At 50.5% G+C, this 19,679-nt stretch overlaps 7 protein-coding genes across 7 annotated transcripts; 3 read left to right on the top strand and 4 right to left on the bottom strand.

The window, feature by feature from the left end:
• Window positions 1-146: 146 nt before the first annotated feature.
• On the bottom strand, window positions 147-2,923 carry VE01_01029 (uncharacterized protein). Its single transcript, XM_018270557.2, has 2 exons — window positions 2,647-2,923; window positions 147-2,533 (listed from the first exon to the last, which is right to left on the bottom strand). The coding sequence occupies exon 2, from the start codon at window positions 2,500-2,502 to the stop codon at window positions 1,360-1,362; it is 1,143 nt and encodes a 380-aa protein (XP_018134294.1). The 5' UTR covers window positions 2,503-2,533; window positions 2,647-2,923; the 3' UTR covers window positions 147-1,359.
• Window positions 2,924-7,040, bottom strand: TOP3 (DNA topoisomerase). Its single transcript, XM_018270556.2, has 7 exons — window positions 6,643-7,040; window positions 6,375-6,575; window positions 6,149-6,327; window positions 5,934-6,103; window positions 4,575-5,878; window positions 3,209-4,483; window positions 2,924-3,103 (listed from the first exon to the last, which is right to left on the bottom strand). The coding sequence occupies exons 1-6, from the start codon at window positions 6,727-6,729 to the stop codon at window positions 4,445-4,447; spliced, it is 1,980 nt and encodes a 659-aa protein (XP_018134293.1). The 5' UTR covers window positions 6,730-7,040; the 3' UTR covers window positions 2,924-3,103; window positions 3,209-4,444.
• Window positions 7,041-7,284: 244 nt separating this feature from the next.
• Window positions 7,285-8,553, top strand: VE01_01027 (uncharacterized protein; the record flags this gene model as incomplete). The annotated part of the gene is made up of 4 exons (XM_018270555.1): window positions 7,285-7,644; window positions 7,694-7,758; window positions 7,814-8,046; window positions 8,099-8,553. 4 exons carry the CDS (start codon window positions 7,285-7,287, stop codon window positions 8,551-8,553), a joined length of 1,113 nt encoding a protein of 370 aa, XP_018134292.1.
• Window positions 8,554-9,066: 513 nt separating this feature from the next.
• On the top strand, window positions 9,067-9,630 carry VE01_01026 (uncharacterized protein; the record flags this gene model as incomplete). The annotated part of the gene is made up of 1 exon (XM_018270554.1): window positions 9,067-9,630. One exon carries the CDS (start codon window positions 9,067-9,069, stop codon window positions 9,628-9,630), a length of 564 nt encoding a protein of 187 aa, XP_018134291.1.
• A 324-nt stretch (window positions 9,631-9,954) lies between these two features.
• On the bottom strand, window positions 9,955-14,228 carry VE01_01025 (uncharacterized protein). Its single transcript, XM_018270553.2, has 2 exons — window positions 13,594-14,228; window positions 9,955-13,518 (listed from the first exon to the last, which is right to left on the bottom strand). Exons 1-2 carry the CDS (start codon window positions 13,776-13,778, stop codon window positions 10,293-10,295), a joined length of 3,411 nt encoding a protein of 1,136 aa, XP_018134290.1. The 5' UTR covers window positions 13,779-14,228; the 3' UTR covers window positions 9,955-10,292.
• Window positions 14,229-14,305: 77 nt separating this feature from the next.
• On the bottom strand, window positions 14,306-15,200 carry VE01_01024 (uncharacterized protein). Its single transcript, XM_018270552.2, has 3 exons — window positions 15,005-15,200; window positions 14,873-14,953; window positions 14,306-14,820 (listed from the first exon to the last, which is right to left on the bottom strand). The coding sequence occupies exons 1-3, from the start codon at window positions 15,005-15,007 to the stop codon at window positions 14,635-14,637; spliced, it is 270 nt and encodes an 89-aa protein (XP_018134289.1). The 5' UTR covers window positions 15,008-15,200; the 3' UTR covers window positions 14,306-14,634.
• A 348-nt stretch (window positions 15,201-15,548) lies between these two features.
• CWC22 (pre-mRNA-splicing factor cwc22) lies at window positions 15,549-17,885 on the top strand (the record flags this gene model as incomplete). The annotated part of the gene is made up of 1 exon (XM_018270551.1): window positions 15,549-17,885. One exon carries the CDS (start codon window positions 15,549-15,551, stop codon window positions 17,883-17,885), a length of 2,337 nt encoding a protein of 778 aa, XP_018134288.1.
• Between the last annotated feature and the right edge of the window lie 1,794 nt (window positions 17,886-19,679).

Below are 19,679 nucleotides of genomic sequence, written 5' to 3'. Positions count from 1 at the left end.
GAATCACCGCTTTGAAGACTTCGTGCAGTAGAACTACAGTGCAGTATCGTCTAGAGGGTGTTTGAGAAGCCCCGACTGTGTACTGTTGTGACAGTGATTAAATTTTTATATTGCTGATCATTATTATAATAAAATATATAAAAAATCCCCCTAAAAGTTTAATAAGACATACCATACCAATATTTATAATTTAATAGTACCTCTGCATTACTTAAAATCCGAACCAGATTGATGTCATCACTGCGAGTAATCATAAGATCACTATAACAACCCAATACATTTATTCCCTCATAAATGTCTCTCCAGCAATCTATATATGCCGCCAAGTATCCGGCCCAACACCACCCCAATTCCTCCGAGACAGTCACGTTGACCAACAGGCAGTCACACGCTCACTCAAAACCATAGCAAATAAAGTAGCCGGGTAGTAGTCTTTTCTCATTGACACACACACAACCTCGACTCGCGAGACGTGTTAAAAAAAACTATATACCCTACTCCGACGTAAACCCAGCGCAGCCCAAACGAGCACGTATCAACTAGGAAAAAAACGTCACTCCCCCTCCCCATCTCTCAACCACCAACCACCATTATTACTATTCAGAATACTGCCACGAGAGAGCCTCAAATTGTGGGTAAATTATGTAGGGACTGTGTGGCCTCCAGTATCCATCCATCCGCTCCTCCCCGATCCTCATTCCATAAAAGCCCTCATATCCATGTAAGAAAAAGGAATGTTCTGTGTTCCAATCAATCATACATGTAATAAGGAATGGCTTTTCCCCAATCCCTTATCCGTCTGTCCCATTCCCATTTTAAAGCGCCCAGCCACCGTTGAAGGGGGCCCGCTTCAGTTCCGTGTTTCCCATCCTGCCGATCCCATATCAAAAAAAGGAATTCGCAACAAAAAAGTCTTGAAGAAGTGTCGGATCCCCCATGGGAGGGGGACCATAAAAAGTGGTATAAATAAAATTCGCGCAAAGGCGACGTCGTTCCCGAAGCTGCCAGCTAAGGAGTCAGGACGACGGAAAGAAGTTGAATTCGCAGGTGACAGTTGAGGCTCCAGGCCATGTGTTTTAAGCCCTGTACGAAGTCCCCACTAGTCGTGTTTCGGACCAGAGATATCGATGTATTTGTCGAAAAAAAGAAAAAGTTGTGTATTTGCGCATCGAACCGCCTCATATATTCTGAGAGGCGATGCTGAAAACAAGTCGCGCTTGTTTCCTTAAAAAAATCCATTACTAAAAAAACCCAACCCGTGCCGTAAAAACCATGGGAATCGATCGATCGTCGCCGCGAGATCGTAGTATAAGAGGTATTCCCATTTGCCGTAATAACCACCAGAACGCCGTTAAGATATTATACAGAACCAAGACGCAAGAGCGCCTCGATGGCCTCGCGCTCCTGAGAGTCGGAGGCCATCCCAAGGGAGCTGAAATCGACCTTGGGGTTAGATGCTTGTTGAGAGGAAATATGATCATGATGGCGAAGTGGCGCTGATTTTGCCATAGCAGAGAGAGATGCTCCGCCGTAGTTGTTTGATACAGCCCCTCCAGTATATACATGAGTATTGAGGAAGCTGCGTCCGCTAAGAGGTACGGATCCGTTGTAAGATGCTTGACGAAGGGCGACTGCGCCGACGGCGGCCCAGTCTTCGTCGTCGGTCATGTCTTCCGGGTCGTCTCCCATCATTTCGTCGTCTGGAGGTGCTTCGGAAGAAGAGCAGGAGCCATCAAGTGACATCTTGTCTACCTCTTCCATCTCCATATCGACGTCGTCTTCGTGGGAGAAGACCGCAGAGTCGCCAGCCCAGCTGGAGGATGGCGCGTTGGGTCGTGCCCTGCCACCGTTGGTATTGTTGATGGGCATTCCCATCGAGTAGGTTGGCAAGCTGGGGGGTGGCGATTGTTGTCCGCGAGATTCGCGGCTTGGTTGGCCGTTCATTCTCGCATCCCATCTTCCCCATCCAACCTTCTCAAACTTGACGTCTCCGCTCAGTCCGCCGCCGTCGCCACCTCCGCGACCTTCCAGCGCTCCAACTACCAGTCGTCGAGCCTTGGCTGGCGGGATGCTGGAGAATCCAGGAACGGAGGTGGTGAGGTATCCCATGATGTGGCGAATGGCGAGGGGGCCGTTGTTCAGAAGGATGTCGGGAAGGTGGTGCTTCGCGAGAAGGGTTGGGGTGATGGACCCGGTCGTCTCAAAGCCATTCTGGGAATCCATGCTGCCGCCACTGCCATCGCGGAGGTCGAAGTCGGACTCGACGGCATCCAGGTGGCCTGGGGCAGTGGAGCCGTAGTTTTGCGACTTGAGGCCGTGTGGCGCCAGATTCGGAGAGATGGAGTTGGGAGGAGTAGGGAGGGTATGGGTAGCTTTCGTAGCAGGAACACTCTTGGCCAGACCACTAGTGAAAGCGTCTGGACTCAAGGGCTTCTTTATGTCGCGAGCATTTGCCATGGAGCCATTTAAGGCGATGGAAATGCTAGATCTCGTCGTAGCCATATTGACAGAAGGGTTGCTTGGGTTCGTTTCTCTATTGCGCGCGCGGAATATTAGCCACCAGTACGGTATGCGCGCAACAAGAATATCACGCGTTGAGCGTTGGAAGTACTCGGCGATGGAATTTCTTCGTTTGGGTTGACTCACTCGGCTTGCCAAAGAAACGAGGCGATCGATTTCAGGACGCGATGACCGGGTTGGTGCGAAGCGACTGGAATCGAGTCTTCTGCTGACAGAGGCTATCTTCGTACGAATTTACTTGATGGTAAAGTCAAGTAAAGCGACTTTAGAAGCAGAGGCAGTGCTGGTATATGCGAAAGCAGATTGTTTGTTTGCTGTGCGATTCTTATTTGTTTGGTGATGTTGATGGAAGGAAGGGGAGGAAGGGGGAGGGAAGGGGGAGCATATGAGTCCATCCAGGCTCACACTGGCACTGGCTGGCTGGGCAGTAATACCTGGGTGGGTGCGAGTGTGTTTCCGGGGGAGTCAGTGTGGGAGTACGTACTTCTTGGGACATGTGCCGTAGCGTATTGGGTTGGAGACAAAGCGGACGGGCGGACATTAGCGGACCAAGCAAGTACCTCTCCAGGTAATACGGGTACTTCTATTAGTATGAATGTACTCTTAGTATGAAATGTACATTTATGGATCAACCTTGCCGCAAGAGAAAGGAAAGGGCCCCTAAGTCGGGAACCGCCATCGAACATACCTTGGTACCACACATTCTACCGTGTGGAAGTGTGGTAAGAAGTACTGTTCGATGGCTATGTTTTGTGGTGGTGGTGGTTTGGCGTGGCTTGTGGCATAATAACGCGTCGCTATTCGTCCTTTCTTTGTTCGTTCGTAGCTGAGACCAGCTGATAGATAGATAGACTCAAAGACTCAGTCTACGAGTAGTAGTGACAGTAGAGTACAGTAAGAAAAAAGCAAGGAATGCAGATAATGGTGCGTTAGAACCCGGAAGACATCGACGGGCTTTTGGACTTCACTGTAAATCCGCTCATATTAAAATCAGAGAGTAACCGTGCAGGCTTCCTTGCTTTTCCCTTCCTAATCTCGCTGCCCACAGCCATCCCCTTACTCACACTTTCTTACCTGAGGATAAGTACTGTACTGAGAAAAAGGTAAGCCCCTGCCATTAACTCACGTAATGAACAAAGAATATCCCCAAAAACGTTTTGTGTATCGCATTTTGCCCCTCAATGCAATTAGCTATTTCCAGCTCGATCACCCGAGATGGAGCACCGGCGGGGCATCGTGAAGCCGCAAGCACCTCGTCCTTCTGCGCAAAACTGTCCGAGACCTCATGTTGTGGGCTGGATTTCACTTGCCGCGTCTTATCTCTCTCCACATCTCGGGAACTGTCATTACAGCGAGGACTCCACTCCCCACTTCGGCTGGCGCACAAAAGGAATTCATTTTTGAGGTTTCGCTGCTTTATCTATCAAAGCCCTCTCCACTTGCCCTCATTTCATGCCCTTGGTGCGCGCGGATCCCCACGGATCGCAAACTTCCCTCACGGAAAATGATAATTGAAAACCAAGCCATGACGTGTGTAAGAGGTTCGCCCTCGGCGTCGGACGTTATCAAACCCTTAGCTAGCTCCAACAATAACACTGCAATTCCCACGTTCCTAGCTTGTCAAGTCCTGATTGCTCGGCTATTATTGAGGGGAAATCGATCGGCTCCAGGTGCGCCGGCCACAACCAGCATCATGCATGGTTTGGCGGGGTCAAGTTGATCGGGCACGTTTCGATAGAACTGGACCGGATCAAATGGCACGGCTTTGCTCGCCACCATCGATCAACGCCGATGAGACATGTTTTATACAACCACCACATGGTGGTTGTTCTCAGACCAGGTGGCCACGACGACGACTACGACAGTCTTGATAAAAGACGCAAAGTACCCCGCATCGTCGGCGAAACGTGGGTCATATAACATGCTACTGCACTCCGCCGTTGAAGATGTATCTTCGACACGCCTAGATTCATAGTCAATACTTGGCCCTAAGGAACATAGCTTCCTGAATTGCCAATACCCCACGTAATCGCACACAGAAATGAGAAACTTACAGCTATCAAATGGCCCACTTCCTCTTCAGTCTGGTCATAGACTCGTTTATACAGTCCTATTTCGGCGCGCAGAACCTCGTTCTTTGTCTTGGTACCGTCGCAGATGGCCTTAAGCTGGAGCTCCAATTCCTTCCGTAAAAACGGCTTGCTCAGCTTCTCCTCGAAGCCGATATTGTCGTATCCTTCTATTAGCGCGACTCCAAGAGTCGTTGGTATGAATTCCTCCACGCCTCCGCTTGACCTGCCACTTTCAGCGACAGCACCCCCTCCCCGCCCCCTCCCTCTGCCTCGACCACGGCCAGCACCTCGGCCTCTTCCTGATGCAATGTCTTCCCTAACAGGCGCATTACCACCTCCCTTTGACTGTGTCATGACGTATCCCCTGTCTTTGATTTTTGCAATATGTTCGGCCATTGTAGCATCTGTTCCAATACCATTGGCGTCCATTAGGGCAATAAGATCGGGTTCGGTCAGATATCCTGGAGATGCGGTCTTGCCATCTGTAAGTGTGGCTTCCTTGGGCTCAAACTGTTCCCCAAGAGTGAACTTAGGGAGCATGTTTCCTGTCCATTTCTCATAAGGGTAAACGTCGAGGAAATTGCGCTCCAGTACTATAACTCCATGGGCATGAAAAGCTTCGGGCCCATATTGTAGCTCGATATCGGTTGCGGTTCCAATGGCATCTTCAGAGCAACATGCCAAGAATCTCCTGACAACAAACTCGTAAAGGCGGCCCTCGTCACTATTCCGGTCTGCGTTGAAGGCAGCAATGGGATGAATCGGCGGATGTGCTTTGTCGTCATTTCGCCCTGCACGAGGCCAGTGAAAGCCCCCGTTGACTAAATTTTGGGCAAATGGTCCCCATCGATTGTCCTGCGTGTGCTTCTCAACGAGTGCCTTGAGGTTCATGCCCTTGTCAAATATATCTGTTTCTGTTCGGGGGTAACTGATCATTCCTTTGTTGTAGAGGCCCTCTGCCACCTGCATAGCTGTATGACTGTTCATACGTAGAAATCGACTAGCCATCTTTTGCAGCTCGACTGTAGTGAGCGGTAGTGGCTTCCATCGCTTGGTTGGCTTTTGTTGGACCTTGGTGATCTTTGCTATTTTCGCGTCGAGGCATCGTTCGAATAGTATTGTGACGGCAGCACGGTCAAAAAGCCGGTTGCGATTCCAGTGAAATGTTGCGTCAATATCGTCACGAGTATGGGTGACCTTTATACTCCAGAACGGTTCTGGTACGAAGTTTTGAACCTTCAAATATCGATCGACGACAAACCCAAGAGTGGGAAACTGGCATGAGCCTGTTGTAACTGTGAGAAGAGGGCTCTCCGCGATGGAATTGGAGAGAGGGCCTACCGTAAGAAATTTTGGCATCTCCTAATGGGCCTCCAAGGGACTGGAGTGAGAGAGTTTGAAAGCGAGTAAATGCAAAACCGATTCTTAGATCAAGCTCAATGCGAGTTGCAACTGCATCCACTTGACGGCTATCAAGTTCTATGGGATGTTTAGCTGCATTTATGACGTGCCTAAGAAATGTTAGAATACACTTCAGAAAGGTTCTGGTATCTTACACTCGTTCTATGTTACTGAACTTTGCCCTCTTGACTTCGATAGAGGAGTTGCCTTTGACTGCCTGTTCTCTAACTTCATTACCGATGTGTTCCCCTTCGCGGTCACAATCAGTCCATATGAAGAGAATTCTGGCATTCCTGGCTTGGGTCTCGATATTCCTCGCAATAGCCGCCTTGTCCTTGGGTTGTGTTAGTGGTTGCCTTCGGGTCTCGCTGAGCAGCTTACATTGTGGACTTTGACATGAACACGACCGTCAAGCAACTTGCGGGGGGGAGGATATCTCCAATCTTTAAACTCGGGACCGAAATCTACTTCGGTCAAGTGCCCAAGTACACTTGTCATGGTAACATTACACGTTCCCCATGGCGGGCCGAAATTGAAAGTGAAGTCATAGTTCTTGGTATACTGGGCGCCGGTGACATTTCTCTGCCAGGTATCATCAGTATTGGGCACAGAGAGAGTGTGCTATACGCATCTCTAGATTCAGTCTTACTGTCGCAAAAGAACCTCCGCCAAGATGTCCTGCGACTGCCTTCGCGATACTAGGCTTCTCCGCCACGCAAAGGATCTTGGGACCCATGATTTCCTGTCATACCATGTTCCTACGCGTCTTAAGAGACTATAATATTAAGAAATCTCTGGAACTTATATATTGAGGGTTCCCGTCTCGATTCCATGTCGGTATACGGGGGAAAGAGGTGTGGATGACCATCCAACGCGTGTCCGCCAAATTTTATTTCGACAGGCAGGGTAAATAAATAAGCTTAAAGGGTTTATATGGGGGACCTGCCACCAGGAACAGGAACTAGAGGAATAAGCAGGCACAACCAAGCAGACCCCTGTATGGTATGGAACGCTGCAGTGCAGTTGTACAAAAATGACAGTGGCGCTTCCTTGCACTGTGATTTACTACACGCACGCGCAATTTATAAAGTGGTCCAGGCACAGAGCCAGGTACGGCAGGGGGGTTGTGGATAAGCCTTCAATAAGCGGTGCTCCGTATATATGTCGCGTATGACGACACGTCTCCAACTGCACACGATCCCACTTGCCTGTACGACCATAACGACATCTTTTAGTCTACATGCAGCTACAGAGTATAAATATACGATAAATGCAGCTCGTCGCCACGACTATGGCATTGCCAACTGTGGCCACGTTCGAGGAGTGCGCCGATTTCTCCCAGACCGTCGCTCCCTTCTTGCCTCAGCTGTACGAATTGCCTCAACAGCTCCTCAACTCATATTCGAGCCGCGATGAGCTCCTCCAGCTTTATGTTGCGACAAACCCCATGATATCTGCATTGGCATTGGGGCTGTTCCTATTCCCGATAGTGTGGATCGCGTCGGAAGTCAACAGGAACTATTCGCAGGTCGACCGGCTCTGGAGCATCTTGCCGGCGATATTCATCGGGCATTTTGTAGCATATGGACACGTGGTTGGGCTGGATACTGAGAGACTAGATATGCTTCTATTCACTGTTGTTGTTTGGAGTGTAAGTTACCCAGAATAAGGGTCTCGCTCAGCGGCTAATATGGGGATAGGGCCGGTTAACTTTCAACTACTGGCGACGAGGAGGTTACAATATTGGCTCTGAGGATTACAGATGGTGAGGACATATTCTGGTTTGAGTAACGGTTACAAAATGTTAACAGCGTGCTCAGGATGGTTATTAAAAAGGTGGTCGATTCATATAGCAAAGCGATATGGCCCGTCTTCAACATCATCTTCATTGCTGGCATGCAACTCAGTCTCCTCCTTTTAATCTCGACGCCAGCCTATATCCAGCTGCTAGTATCGAACATGGAAATGCCCATGTCGAAGGTCGATACATTATTCCCCAGAGCCCTTGGTGGTCTTGTCCTGATCGAGGCCCTGGCTGACCACCAACAATGGAGTTTGTACTCTCACTTCATATTGGCACATGTGGATACTAACATTCCGTGAAGCTTTCCAAACCGCAAAGGCGAAGTACAGGGCCACCGCCAAAGTTCCTCAAGGTTACGAACAAGGGGACTTAGAACGAGGCTTCGTTGTCACCGGTCTCTTCTCTTTGTGTCGCCACCCAAATTTTGTGTGCGAGCAAGCCTTCTGGGTTGCCGTATATCAATGGTCGTGCTTCAACACTGACCAGCTATATAACTGGACTGGATTCGGCGCATTAGGTCTGGTTTGCTTATTCCAAGGCTCCACTTGGTTGACGGAGAAACTCACAGCACAAAAATACCCAGAGTACAAGGAATACCAGAAACGAGTCAGTAAATTCATCCCGAGGATGTCACATGCGCTGCCCGGAGACCCGGTTGATGAGCCTAGTATGGAGCCTAGTGTGGAGCCTGCGACAAGATCGAAGATAGCCGGTAAGAAAGGGGATAAGGGGCAGAAGGGGTCCAAGAGAAACTAGAGGATGGGATCGAACATCTGGGACGTCATGATTGACAGGGTTCTGTAGATCCCAATATACACACCTTCAATTGCGAAAAAGAGATTGGAGATAATGAGCGGAAGTCGCTTTGTACCCGCCTTTAGCCTCTAATTTTGGGGAGACACCGTCGTTTCCATACCCGCTAGCTAGTGGATAAGAAAGTCACGATGCCAGATCGCGCGACGCATTGCCGAGTAGGGCAACGTCTACAAAACTGGCGCGACGGTCAGTCTAAATCACAATCAGGCCATTAAAGTCAAGTGTATTTTCGGAATCTCTTAATTCTACCTTTCTTCACGAAACAACAACCAAGTTTTCCCCAAGAAAGCCTCTGTACAGATTCTTCATCCCGTGACAAAAACTTCATAACCCGTAAAAATTAAATTTCCCTTGTCGGATTCACACTACTCTTTCGGGCCACTTCCCTCAAAAAGTACGCACCGCTCTCTGGCCTGACATTACAACCTCTAATTCACTTCCAGCCAACCCGTCATGTCCGACAACTCCGCGCTCAAGCGCCTCTACAGCTCCTCCTCCTCCAGCGCCTCAGCCTACGACTCCCTCGCCACCACCACAGCAACCACCCCCGACCCCTCGCAGTCCCGCCACGAGTCGGAGCACGACGACAACGATTCTGTCTCCAGCACAGCATTCAACCCCGCCAAGGTCTCCTCCAAGCTCACAACCCTCGCTGCCGCTGCCGGAGATGCCGCCACCGTCGCCCCGGGCTCCGATGAAGGACACCCCAATGATCCGCTGTTGCGTGTTTACGACCCCTCCAAGGACGAAAATCTGAGCATCGAGGAGCTACTCGCCCGTCCGCGCCTGCCGCGCACGCCACGTGAACGTGCTGCTTCGAAGAAGGTCAAGACCGGGCTGGAGACTGTTGCGAATGGTGGTGAAGCGGCGGAGCTTGGCCCGGAAGAGCAGCTTGCTGCCCAGAAGCTCCTGGAGCAGGCTGGAGAGGCGCTGAAGAAGGCAGATCGCGAGAAGCATATGAAGCTTATCATGGGCATGGCTAGAGACGTCGACGCCAGTTTGGCGGGGTGGAAGTGAGCAGTGATTGTGGCGTGCTGCATGCTGTGTTTTGTCATGGGGGTGTTTTCAAATATTTTCCCTTCACGATACCCTGGGATGTACAACAATGGAGTCTGTTAATTGGTGGCGATGGGATAGATCTGGCTTATGGGGTTCTGGAGTATGGCTTAGATGGTACGATTAGAATCTGGACGGCGTATTAATGTGATACTGGGGGGTGGATAGACTCAAGGTCTCTGTAGCTTATATGGCTTGTGGAGCCTTCTATAAAGAAAGCGAACCAGTTCCTGGTTTAATAATATATACATTTCACTATTGCAACTGTATCAAAACGCGATGACTGATATAAATACGATCAATTTCACTTTATAATGTGAGGGCTGACGTGCAGCTAGCCTAGGTATCTCAAAAAATTCCCCAATCCAATCCAAATCACCGAACAGACGCAGGCAGCCATATGTACGAACGCACGCAGTCCAACTCCATAGCCACCAATAACGAATGTAAAGCAACCCCCAAAAATGTATCGCCCAGTTGAGGGGCATAATTGTTGCTCTGGAGCAGTAAAATATTTCGATGAACAACCGATGCTCTCTAATGACCAAACGACCGACCAATGCTGATAGTAATAAATAAAGACGTAGATGCATAAGTTTTTTTTGTGAGGATTTTCTGAGCATTTAGACTCTGTTACTCGCGAAATCAATCACAGTACAATCATCTTCAAAGAAACCCTCTTCATCATCTGGTAGATCCGAAGTGGTTCGTGAGGACTTCCGCCGGCGGGTGGTGCTGACGATGGGCTCCGATAAATCATCTGGGATTCTCGTGGTGACTCGCTCCATGGATTCAGCTGGTAAAGCGCGGTGATACTCGGACGACATGAGAGCGTCCTCATCAGAGTGTTCTTTACCAACGTGAAGATTGGCAGCATGTATAGGGCCACCAAACACCCATGGCTGACTAGAGGGGCGGTTAGCCTTCTCCGTAGAAAGCGGAGGAGAAAACAATGCCGAAGTTGTCGGAGATAGAAGCTGGTGTGAAACCTCGGAGTATGCAAATAGCGTAACTCGAGGATCTGTGTGGAATGGCTGATAAGGTGCATTTGACTCGATTTCAGCGTGAGGAATGGAGGACTCGGTTCCTAAAATGGGGCGTCCTGCAGGTAGAGACGTAGGACGTGAGAGAAGTATGCGGTTCTCCCCCGCATCTCTTTCCTCGAGGTCCTCTTCGTCCGCCAGATCGAGCTTTCGCTTTATCAGCGGAGCTATCTTATTATCCGGGATCGATGGGATCCTGATATCGGCCGGAGCAGTTCCGATGTGGATACGGTACACACCAGGCTTGCTCTTGGACCTAACATGTTTAATCGTATACATCTTGACATGGCCATCCACAAGTGCAGCAAATGTCTGTTTGCTGCGACCGCCTAGCCACTTCACACAGCCGACCGAGCAAATTGATGCTGTCTGTGGAAGATGCAATTTGTTGTCGCCAGCTCTTCTGAATTGTTGAATGGTGCCAGTCGCTGCACCGAACGATTTGCTTATCCCCGAAGCGATTGCCTTGCCACCTTGGCCAGCAATTGCAGTGAGGCTCGCAGTAATGGCACCTGTTCGGTTTGGAATAGGGCCAAAGCTGCCACTTGCACCGCGTGGACGTGCTAAGAACGGCTGAGTGAGGTTCCAAGCTGCATTAGCCACGTTACTTGCCATTGCAGATGCCGAAGGAGAAGCCTCTCTGATATTTGAGGGGTACACCGACGACGACGTTTTCGCCCGTTGGCGGAGAGGTGGCCAAATAAAGGCATTGTGTGGCACATCGAGGAAATGTACCGTGTTCCGCTCTGTGACCATGGCAATCGTTTCACCAAGTGGCATGGTCCATATCACATCGACAATTCTCGCAACTGTAAGGCGAGTAAACGAAGCAATCTGCCGAACATGTATGCCCTGCGAAGGCCCAGGAGCCTGCGGTTGCAAAGCTGAAGACTTCGTATGCTGTATCCGCATCAGGTCCCAGATAAATTGAACATCCCCCTTGTTGCTTGCGGTAAACAAGGCTAGACCTGTAGGAGAGAATGACATATAACTGCAGCCAAGAGGCACTTTGAACGTGGCCATAGTCGCAGATGTCGTATTCCGAAGCGTTGCAAGCTTGTCAAGATCGACAATTGTTATAAGAACCGGGTCGGACTGTGACGTATCGTATTGCAAGGCGGCTCCATGCGTGGGTGGAAAGTCAGGAAGAGGCTCCTTCTGGCCCGATGACTGCCAGTTTCCGTTTACATTATTGGTAGGTTTATTCCAATAATTCGCCCATACCCTTGATCCTTGGTCCCCAACCCACTTTGCACCCTTGATAGCCTCCTGAGCTGCCTGGCGTCGCAAACGGCCCCAGAACTCTTCCCCCTGGGGCGTGTCAACAGCACAGTTAGCCGTGGGAATTTGTGGCGGTGCGAAAGTGTTCAGTCCAGGTATTCTAGTGTTCGACTTCGAGATGTCAACACGCGCTCTTAGCGACACTTGGTTCATTGCACTAGAAGGGCTGTAAGCCAGCCATCGCCCTCGTAGTGAAAATAACGTCGACTTTGGACGCAATTTATTCAGCCTGGCTTCATTGAACTGGCCGTCACCATCCCCGAAATCAGGCTGGGCTGATGGCTCATAAGGGGCTGGTTGTTGAATTGTAGTCCAGAACTTGCCTAGACATCGAAAGCTCATTGACGCATCGTTGTCGATCTTTATTTGACGAAAAACCCATAGCTCGCCAGTGATTCCTGATGAAACCACAATATTTCCTGCATCTGCAGTTACCGTCAAAGCACCTGCTGGTGCTGGAGGGACGAAATGCGGGCTTGTGATCGGTATTGGGAGAATCGTCTCTGGAAGAGAGAGAAGTGTTCCCACGTATCTCTTCGTGCTCAGCGACCAAACTTCCACTGTTGTTTGATAGTGTCTAGTCGAGCCGCCTTGCATACGATGACCTCTTGATGAATTGCCAATACTGCCAGATGTCTGTTCTGCCGGCGGTTCTGTGGCTCCAAGATTTAGTGAACCCTGTTCCCCACCATTCTCATAGAATGCAGGTCCATGTACCACAGCAGCGACCAAAGGAAAGCCGCCCGAGAGTTCGCCTTTCACTGTCCACGGCAAAATCTTCGCGCTATAGACACCGCCGCGTAGGCCGTCGAGAGTCGATATCTCGGTGATTCCCGACTTCGAAATTGCATGAACGCTCAGGCCCCCTTCAAACCCAGATATGACCACACTCTCAGTGTGCTTTGAGCCAGTTCTGGATGTATTAATGCTGTCCAAACCAAAGAAGTAGCCTTGCGAGCCTGGCTTTAAGCCCATGCGGCGAATCGGTAATCCTAAGTTGATGTCTGGCGCACCATAGAAATGCGGCTGCGCCTGGTGGGGAAGCGGAGGATGGGGGCCAAAGCGTTGTGACTGTTGAGAATAGGTAGAATTTCTGCGATGCATGCTGGATCCTCTTTGTGACATATTGTCCTCAAATGGATTGTGCCCATCGATCTGTACGCTTACTGGCCTTCGGCGATAGCTGGGTGGGGACGCGGATGGGTTATGGCCATTTACGCCTTTCCGCTCTCGTTGATTCCATTCAGCAAGTGTATTTTTGTCATCATAAGACGATGGAACCGTCGGCGGAGTGTCGCTGGGGTTGATGAGATTACCTGGAGAGCTCGAGAACGATGGGATGTTTCTGGCCCATTCCGTGGTGCTCCGTCCCATAGACTGGCCAAAGTCAGGGGATGGTAGAGCGTCCAGCAACGGCGACGTTATTCCTGGCCTATTTGTATTTGTCGCAGTAGTAACCGGCTTAACGTCAGAGACCGGTGGTGTAAATGTCGGCGGCGAAGGAGTTGCTGGCTTATTGTCGTCTCTGTTATACGATCAGTATGGCCTTGTTTCATGGGGCGCTGCCTTCAACGGCGGTCTGGCACATGTCTTTACTTACAGTACTTTAGATGCAATATTTATTGCCGTAGCGCCTCCACTACTGTTATCCTTCGCCGCCGCATTTCTCCTTTCCTTCTTGGTCGGAATGGTGGCTGAGGGAGATGACGACTGGGGTGACTGTTTCCGAGCCAGCGATGCGATAACAGATGCAGGTTTGTTGTCTTTCTCAGTCGAACGGGTCATTCAAAGACTTGATAGAAGCTGTATATAGGTAAAACCTGGCTACAGCCGCGCCAGGAAGAGTTGAAACGCGATGAAGTTGGGCGTACGATGCTGTCCAAGCTGATGGGCGGCTGGGTCTGCCAAGGTGGCACTGATCCCGGCTTACCAGCGTCGTTGGTTTTAGAGCGTTGGTGAAGTTCAAATGACTGTGAGTGATGTATTCCGAGCAGTAGTATTTCTCCTGAATGCGACCGGCGACTTTATATTCTTCTAGATATCGTTTGTAAGTGTTGTGGTTTGAAGAGCAGAGTGCCCTTTGTGACTTGCCTGACTGTGGATGATAAGCTGCGACCACAAGGAGGGGCGGGGCATTTGGCGACAGCGGCGCCCGCCTGGACCCCTCCCCGTACAGTCGCGCGGCCTGCCGTAAGTCACCAATTAGCGGCATTTATCCATTCCGGACAATGTCAGGCACAACTGCTCATGTGAGTAACTCGGTGGCCACATTTCACTTTACAAGTACTGTAAGTACCGTGCTGTTCGTGTTTGGACTTGTTTACAAATACATTATCTACTGTTATATTAGAATATAGGGTAGAGCCAAAATGAGTTGGAAATCAAACATATTCATTAGATATTGTAATTTTATCCCTGAACCAGCGTTGTCCATCACAAGCAACCTGGTGCGCCTTTGAGAGCATGATTTGCGCAACACCACTTCCTCCGTTGCGCCTCAACCACTATCAGTGTTTGAGGGATCCTGCGCTCTTCCTTGTCTCCTCCGCCGCCGCTTTCTATCCTCCAGAGCAAGATATTTTGTAACAGTGCAGTCGTAGTAGTACAATAACTGTCGATACGTAGCCTCAGGCGCGACGATTTACGCCTTCTTCTTCGATGGCAGCTTCGCCTTTGCTGCCTTCTTTCTGTTGCTTCGGATCATGACAATGCTCAGGAATGATCCTACAAGAGCTGATCCAAGTAAAATGATGATAACAGGTATGCGAATGGCCCATACTCGTGGTGGGAATAGCTGTTGGATTGGTTGATCGGGGTCGACGAATGGCTGCCAGAGGTTAGCTGATGTGCCTCGAGCCCTGATCTTGCCATCGACTTACCATAAGAAGCGTCCAGATAGAATAGTAGAGGAACACAGCAGAAGCTACCAAGAGCATTGCGAGACCGACAAGTTTGTCAAGCTGAGGGAGTAGACGTTAGTAGGGACTTGATGGGAGTCTCGGTGTACCAACCATTGTCGCAATAGAATAGAATATTAGTGCCAACAGAATGAAGTCAAACTGAAGCGCTTCAATGTCTTATGGCAAAGGGCGATGTTGCGACTCGAGGTTGAATTACTTTTGGCTGCTTGAGTGCAGTTCAATAATGTCCAGATCCCTCGGTTTTCGAAGCTCCCTACTCGATTTACATGGGTTCTGGTCGTGACGCGCTACACTGCCTGTCATTAAGCTTGTCTCTATTGGGGTCTAGCCCAAAAGGTAAGGCTGCCGCTGGATCTTGCATCTCTCGAAATAATAATTTGGAACACAAGCACAGAACACAACTGCAAATGAACGACAACAATTAAACTGGAGTGCCTGTAATAGTGTCTCCATCGACGAGGACCTCGTACGAACACGTGCAACGGATTAGAACTCGTGGTCAAGCGATACTCCGCAGAGGCCGTCGCGCCGCGCGACAGTCTTGCCATTCGCCTCCTCACCTTATCGCCGATCGACCATCGATTTAGGTGCGCCTTGAAAAGCCTTCAAGAGCAGCTTCGAGGCCAAGTTCACTATGGAGGATCCAGCGCCTACCTCGCCCAAACGGCACTCGGATGAAAGATCCCCAAACAGAGTACCTACGTCGCCGCGTCGCAGCGATCATCACAACCGATCACACGACAAACCATTGGCTTCTCGAGGCCGCCCAGCCACAACCGTGAGGACCGAAGAGGAAAAGCAGGCAGCTGCGAAGGCAGAATATGAAAAGCTATTGAATGTGAGGTCCGGAGGCACATACATCCCTCCTGCGCGTTTAAGGGCCCTGCAGTCGCAAATTACCGACAAGTCGAGCAAGGAATACCAGCGCATGGCCTGGGAGGCCCTCAAAAAATCTATTAATGGTCTCATCAACAAGGTCAACGTCTCGAATATCAAGTTCATTGTGCCTGAACTCTTCGGCGAGAACCTTGTGAGAGGGCGTGGATTGTTCTGCCGAAGCATTATGAAGGCGCAGGCTGCCAGTTTGCCATTTACTCCTATATATGCAGCTATGGCAGCTATCGTGAACACGAAGCTGCCGCAAGTAGGCGAGCTGCTCCTTACAAGACTTATTATACAATTCAGGAAAGCTTTCAAACGAAACGACAAGGCTGTCTGCCTCTCTTCTTCCACCTTCATCGCACATCTCTGCAACCAACAGGTGGCGCACGAAATGATCGCCGCCCAGATACTACTCTTATTACTACACAAACCTACGGATGACAGCGTTGAAATCGCCGTTGGCCTAACTCGCGAGGTAGGCCAGCATTTGGAAGAGATGAGCGGTCCCATTGCATTGGCTGTTTTCGACCAGTTCCGAAGCATTCTCCACGAGGCAGATATCGACAAGCGAGTCCAATATATGATCGAGGTGTTGTTTCAAGTCCGGAAAGACAAATACAAGGATAATCAGGCTATCAAGGAGGAACTGGATTTAGTGGAGGAGGAAGATCAAATTACACACCGTACGAGCTTGGATGATGAGCTCGACGTCCAGGATGGCTTGAACATTTTCAAGTTTGATCCAGAGTGGGAAGAGCATGAGGAGGCGTACCAGCGTCTTAAGGCGGAAATTCTTGGGGAAGGCAGTGACGAGGAGGACGAAGACGAGGACGAGAGTGACGAAAGCGAAGATGATGAAGAAAAACAAGAAGAGAAGGCCTTGGAAATCAAGGATGCTAGCAATGCTGATCTTGTGAATTTGAGGAGGACGATATACCTGACGATCATGTCCAGTATCGACCCGGAGGAGTGCTGTCACAAACTGATGAAGGTCTCATTACCTCCTGGGCAGGAACCAGAGCTTCCCTCTATGATCGTTGAGTGTTGTTCGCAAGAACGCACATATCAAAAGTTCTACGGTCTGATTGGCGAGCGATTTGCTAAAATCAATCGCCTCTGGACCGATCTCTTCGAGCAGTCGTTTACCAAGTATTACGATACGATCCATCGCTATGAGACCAACCGACTGAGGAACATTGCCCGTTTCTTCGGCCACCTTCTCAGTTCAGACGCGCTTGGCTGGCATGTCCTTACCGTTATCCACTTGAACGAGGAAGAGACTACGTCAAGTAGCCGTATCTTCATCAAGATCCTGTTCCAAGACCTCGCGGAGGCCATGGGCATGAAGAAACTCCAGGCACGTCTGAAGGACGACGCATACCAAGCCAACTTCACAGGCTTATTCCCCCGCGACAACCCGCGCAACACGAGGTTCTCCATCAACTACTTCACCAGCATCGGCATGGGAGCAGTTACGGAGGACATGCGCGAGTACCTACAGAACATGCCCAAGCCAGCGCTGCCTGCCCTCCCCGCCGCAGCGGCGGAATCAGACGGCAGCTCCGTATCGAGCTACTCATCTTATACGGGCTCCTCGTATTCACGCTCTCGATCACGGTCCCGGTCGGGCTCTCGGTCTCGGCCACTCGTTCGCGCGCGCTCGCGCTCACGCTCACGTTCCCGATCCTACTCCAGCTCTCGCTCCAGATCCCGTTCCCGCTCGCGTGGCCGGTCATACTCACGCCCACACTCGCGTTCCCGGTCGCGCCGCCGCTCCTACTCTCGCTCGCGCTCCCGATCGGTCTCTCGCTCCCCAGTCCGAGGAGCAGGAGCAGCCCGCCCAGTTTCGCGCGGTCGTTCGCGCTCTGCTAGTCCCCGCAGGCGTTCTGGAGCTGCAAAGAGGGGAAGGAGCATTAGCCGCTCGCGCTCAGACTCGCGGTCGTTGTCTCCCTCAGCAGAGCGTTCGCTGAGCCTAGCGCGTAGACGAGGACCGAGGTCCGCGTCGCCTCCGCCAAAGAGACGGCGCGAATACAGGGATTCGAGGTCGCCGTCACCACCGCCGTCGAAGAGGGGTCGGAGGTATAGCTAGATGAAGATTTTTATGTGTTATAGTACAAGGTGCAGAGCGGAGAGATTGTTTCGAGTAGACCGGAGACGGGGGATGGAAAGCACATGAAAGACAGGCTGGATGGCTTAATCAATTCTATTATACCCCAACCCAACTATTATTGCTATTGCAGGCCAAGAGACGATGGCACATCACATCGTGAACAAATTTCGCTCCCCCATGAGACCGCAATTAGCCTCTCACCTCTCTCTTTCTTTCTTTCTTTCTCTCTACCTACCTGGAAATTCATTGGGCCCAACTTGGGTTCGGGTCGTCGTGTCAGACGCCCAAACGGCTTACACAAAGTACAGAAGTAAGCGCAAACCATGTCACCTCCCTCCGCATAACCCCCCGAGAGCTCGCAATGCTGACCTCTCTCTGTATCCCGCGGATGAAGAGCTACCATCCTCCGGCGCCATACCATGCACGTACGTACACAAGTACCCACACCTAGCTCGCAGTTTGGATTAATCATCAGCCCCCCGACGCAGCCCTACTGTACTTTACGCCCATAGTGCGGTGTACGAGCGGGCCTGCGGACTGGATATGGATATATGGAAGCACACATTTCAGGGAAGAGAAGGAAGGAAGTGGGTGCTGGCCACTTAGGAGGGAGGGGAGTATGGCCGTACTTCGGGATTGTTGGTTGGCTTATGATTTGATGATGATGGGGATGCGGATGGGGATGGGCATACTGCTATACTTCGAGAGAAAGTGGTAGGGGCAGTAAATACGGCTATGGGTATGGGACACATGGGATCATCGGATATTGTTTCTCCCCAGATATCCACAACGTGGGTTGTCAGAATTAGCGCCACAATTTGTCATCTATTTTCATTAACCAAGAGCGGTATAAGTGGCTTGAGACGACATTTACATAAACTTACAAAGCGTTACGCTCACGCCTGGTTGGTGCTGACACCCCTCCTCGGTATGCTTCATTGATGCTACGGCTTAGTCACGTCGGTCGAAACTACTCCGCGGAAGAGGCATCCGGTCACGAGAGTCAGCATCTACTCCCCAGAATATACGCAGGGTCACGGGAGTCAGCACATACAGGTTCTCTTGAAATAACTTGAAATTCTCTCGAAATCCTCTTGGAACCATTCGTCGGACCTTTCGGGGGTGTGCGCATAGTCTGCCACTTGTCTTTCCTTCCATGCACACCCCCCGGTGACCCGATTACTCTTCGGTCGCTACTACGCGTTCCATGCATACATCAGAGTCTTGGCGTTTATAGGATCGAGCCACCAAAGGGTCCTCCGTCCGTCAGGAGTTTCGGAGTTGAGCTGTATCCCCGAAAATCTCACTCTCCACTACTGTTGTATGTACTGTTATGTTACTGTGGGTGGTGGTGAGAGAGCTTCTTGTTATTAGCAAAAGCCGCCTCGTGTGTAAGTGGCGCAACCTCCTCAAATCATCAAATCAAATCAAATCAAATCATACTCTGAAAGTAGAGAGAAGAGTGTCTTCCTACATACAGCCTCGTTCTTCCCTCATCCTCGCTCCTCCTCCCCTGCTTTTAATGCTTAATTCATATTTACTGCCGTCGCCCGCCCGCCTCTTGCTGTATATCATTACCTCAGCAGTTACTACGCTGGCTGCATATCATTCCCACTAATCACAAGCCCCGTTCTTCATTAATCGCGTTCCCTCTGCACCTGCTCTACTCTGCTATACCCGACTCTATTCTACTCCAAGCAGTTCCCGATGATGGAGGTGTGATAGACACCTCCAGCAACCCCAATGAGGCGGCCATCGGTCATTGAATCATCT

The sequence above is a fragment of the Pseudogymnoascus verrucosus genome (assembly GCF_001662655.1).
Source record: "Pseudogymnoascus verrucosus strain UAMH 10579 unplaced genomic scaffold scaffold_3, whole genome shotgun sequence".
Classification (NCBI taxonomy): Eukaryota; Fungi; Ascomycota; class Leotiomycetes; order Thelebolales; family Thelebolaceae; genus Pseudogymnoascus; species Pseudogymnoascus verrucosus.
The sequence above is the reverse complement of the archived record's forward strand: the minus strand, read 5'-3'. Positions and strand labels throughout refer to the sequence as shown.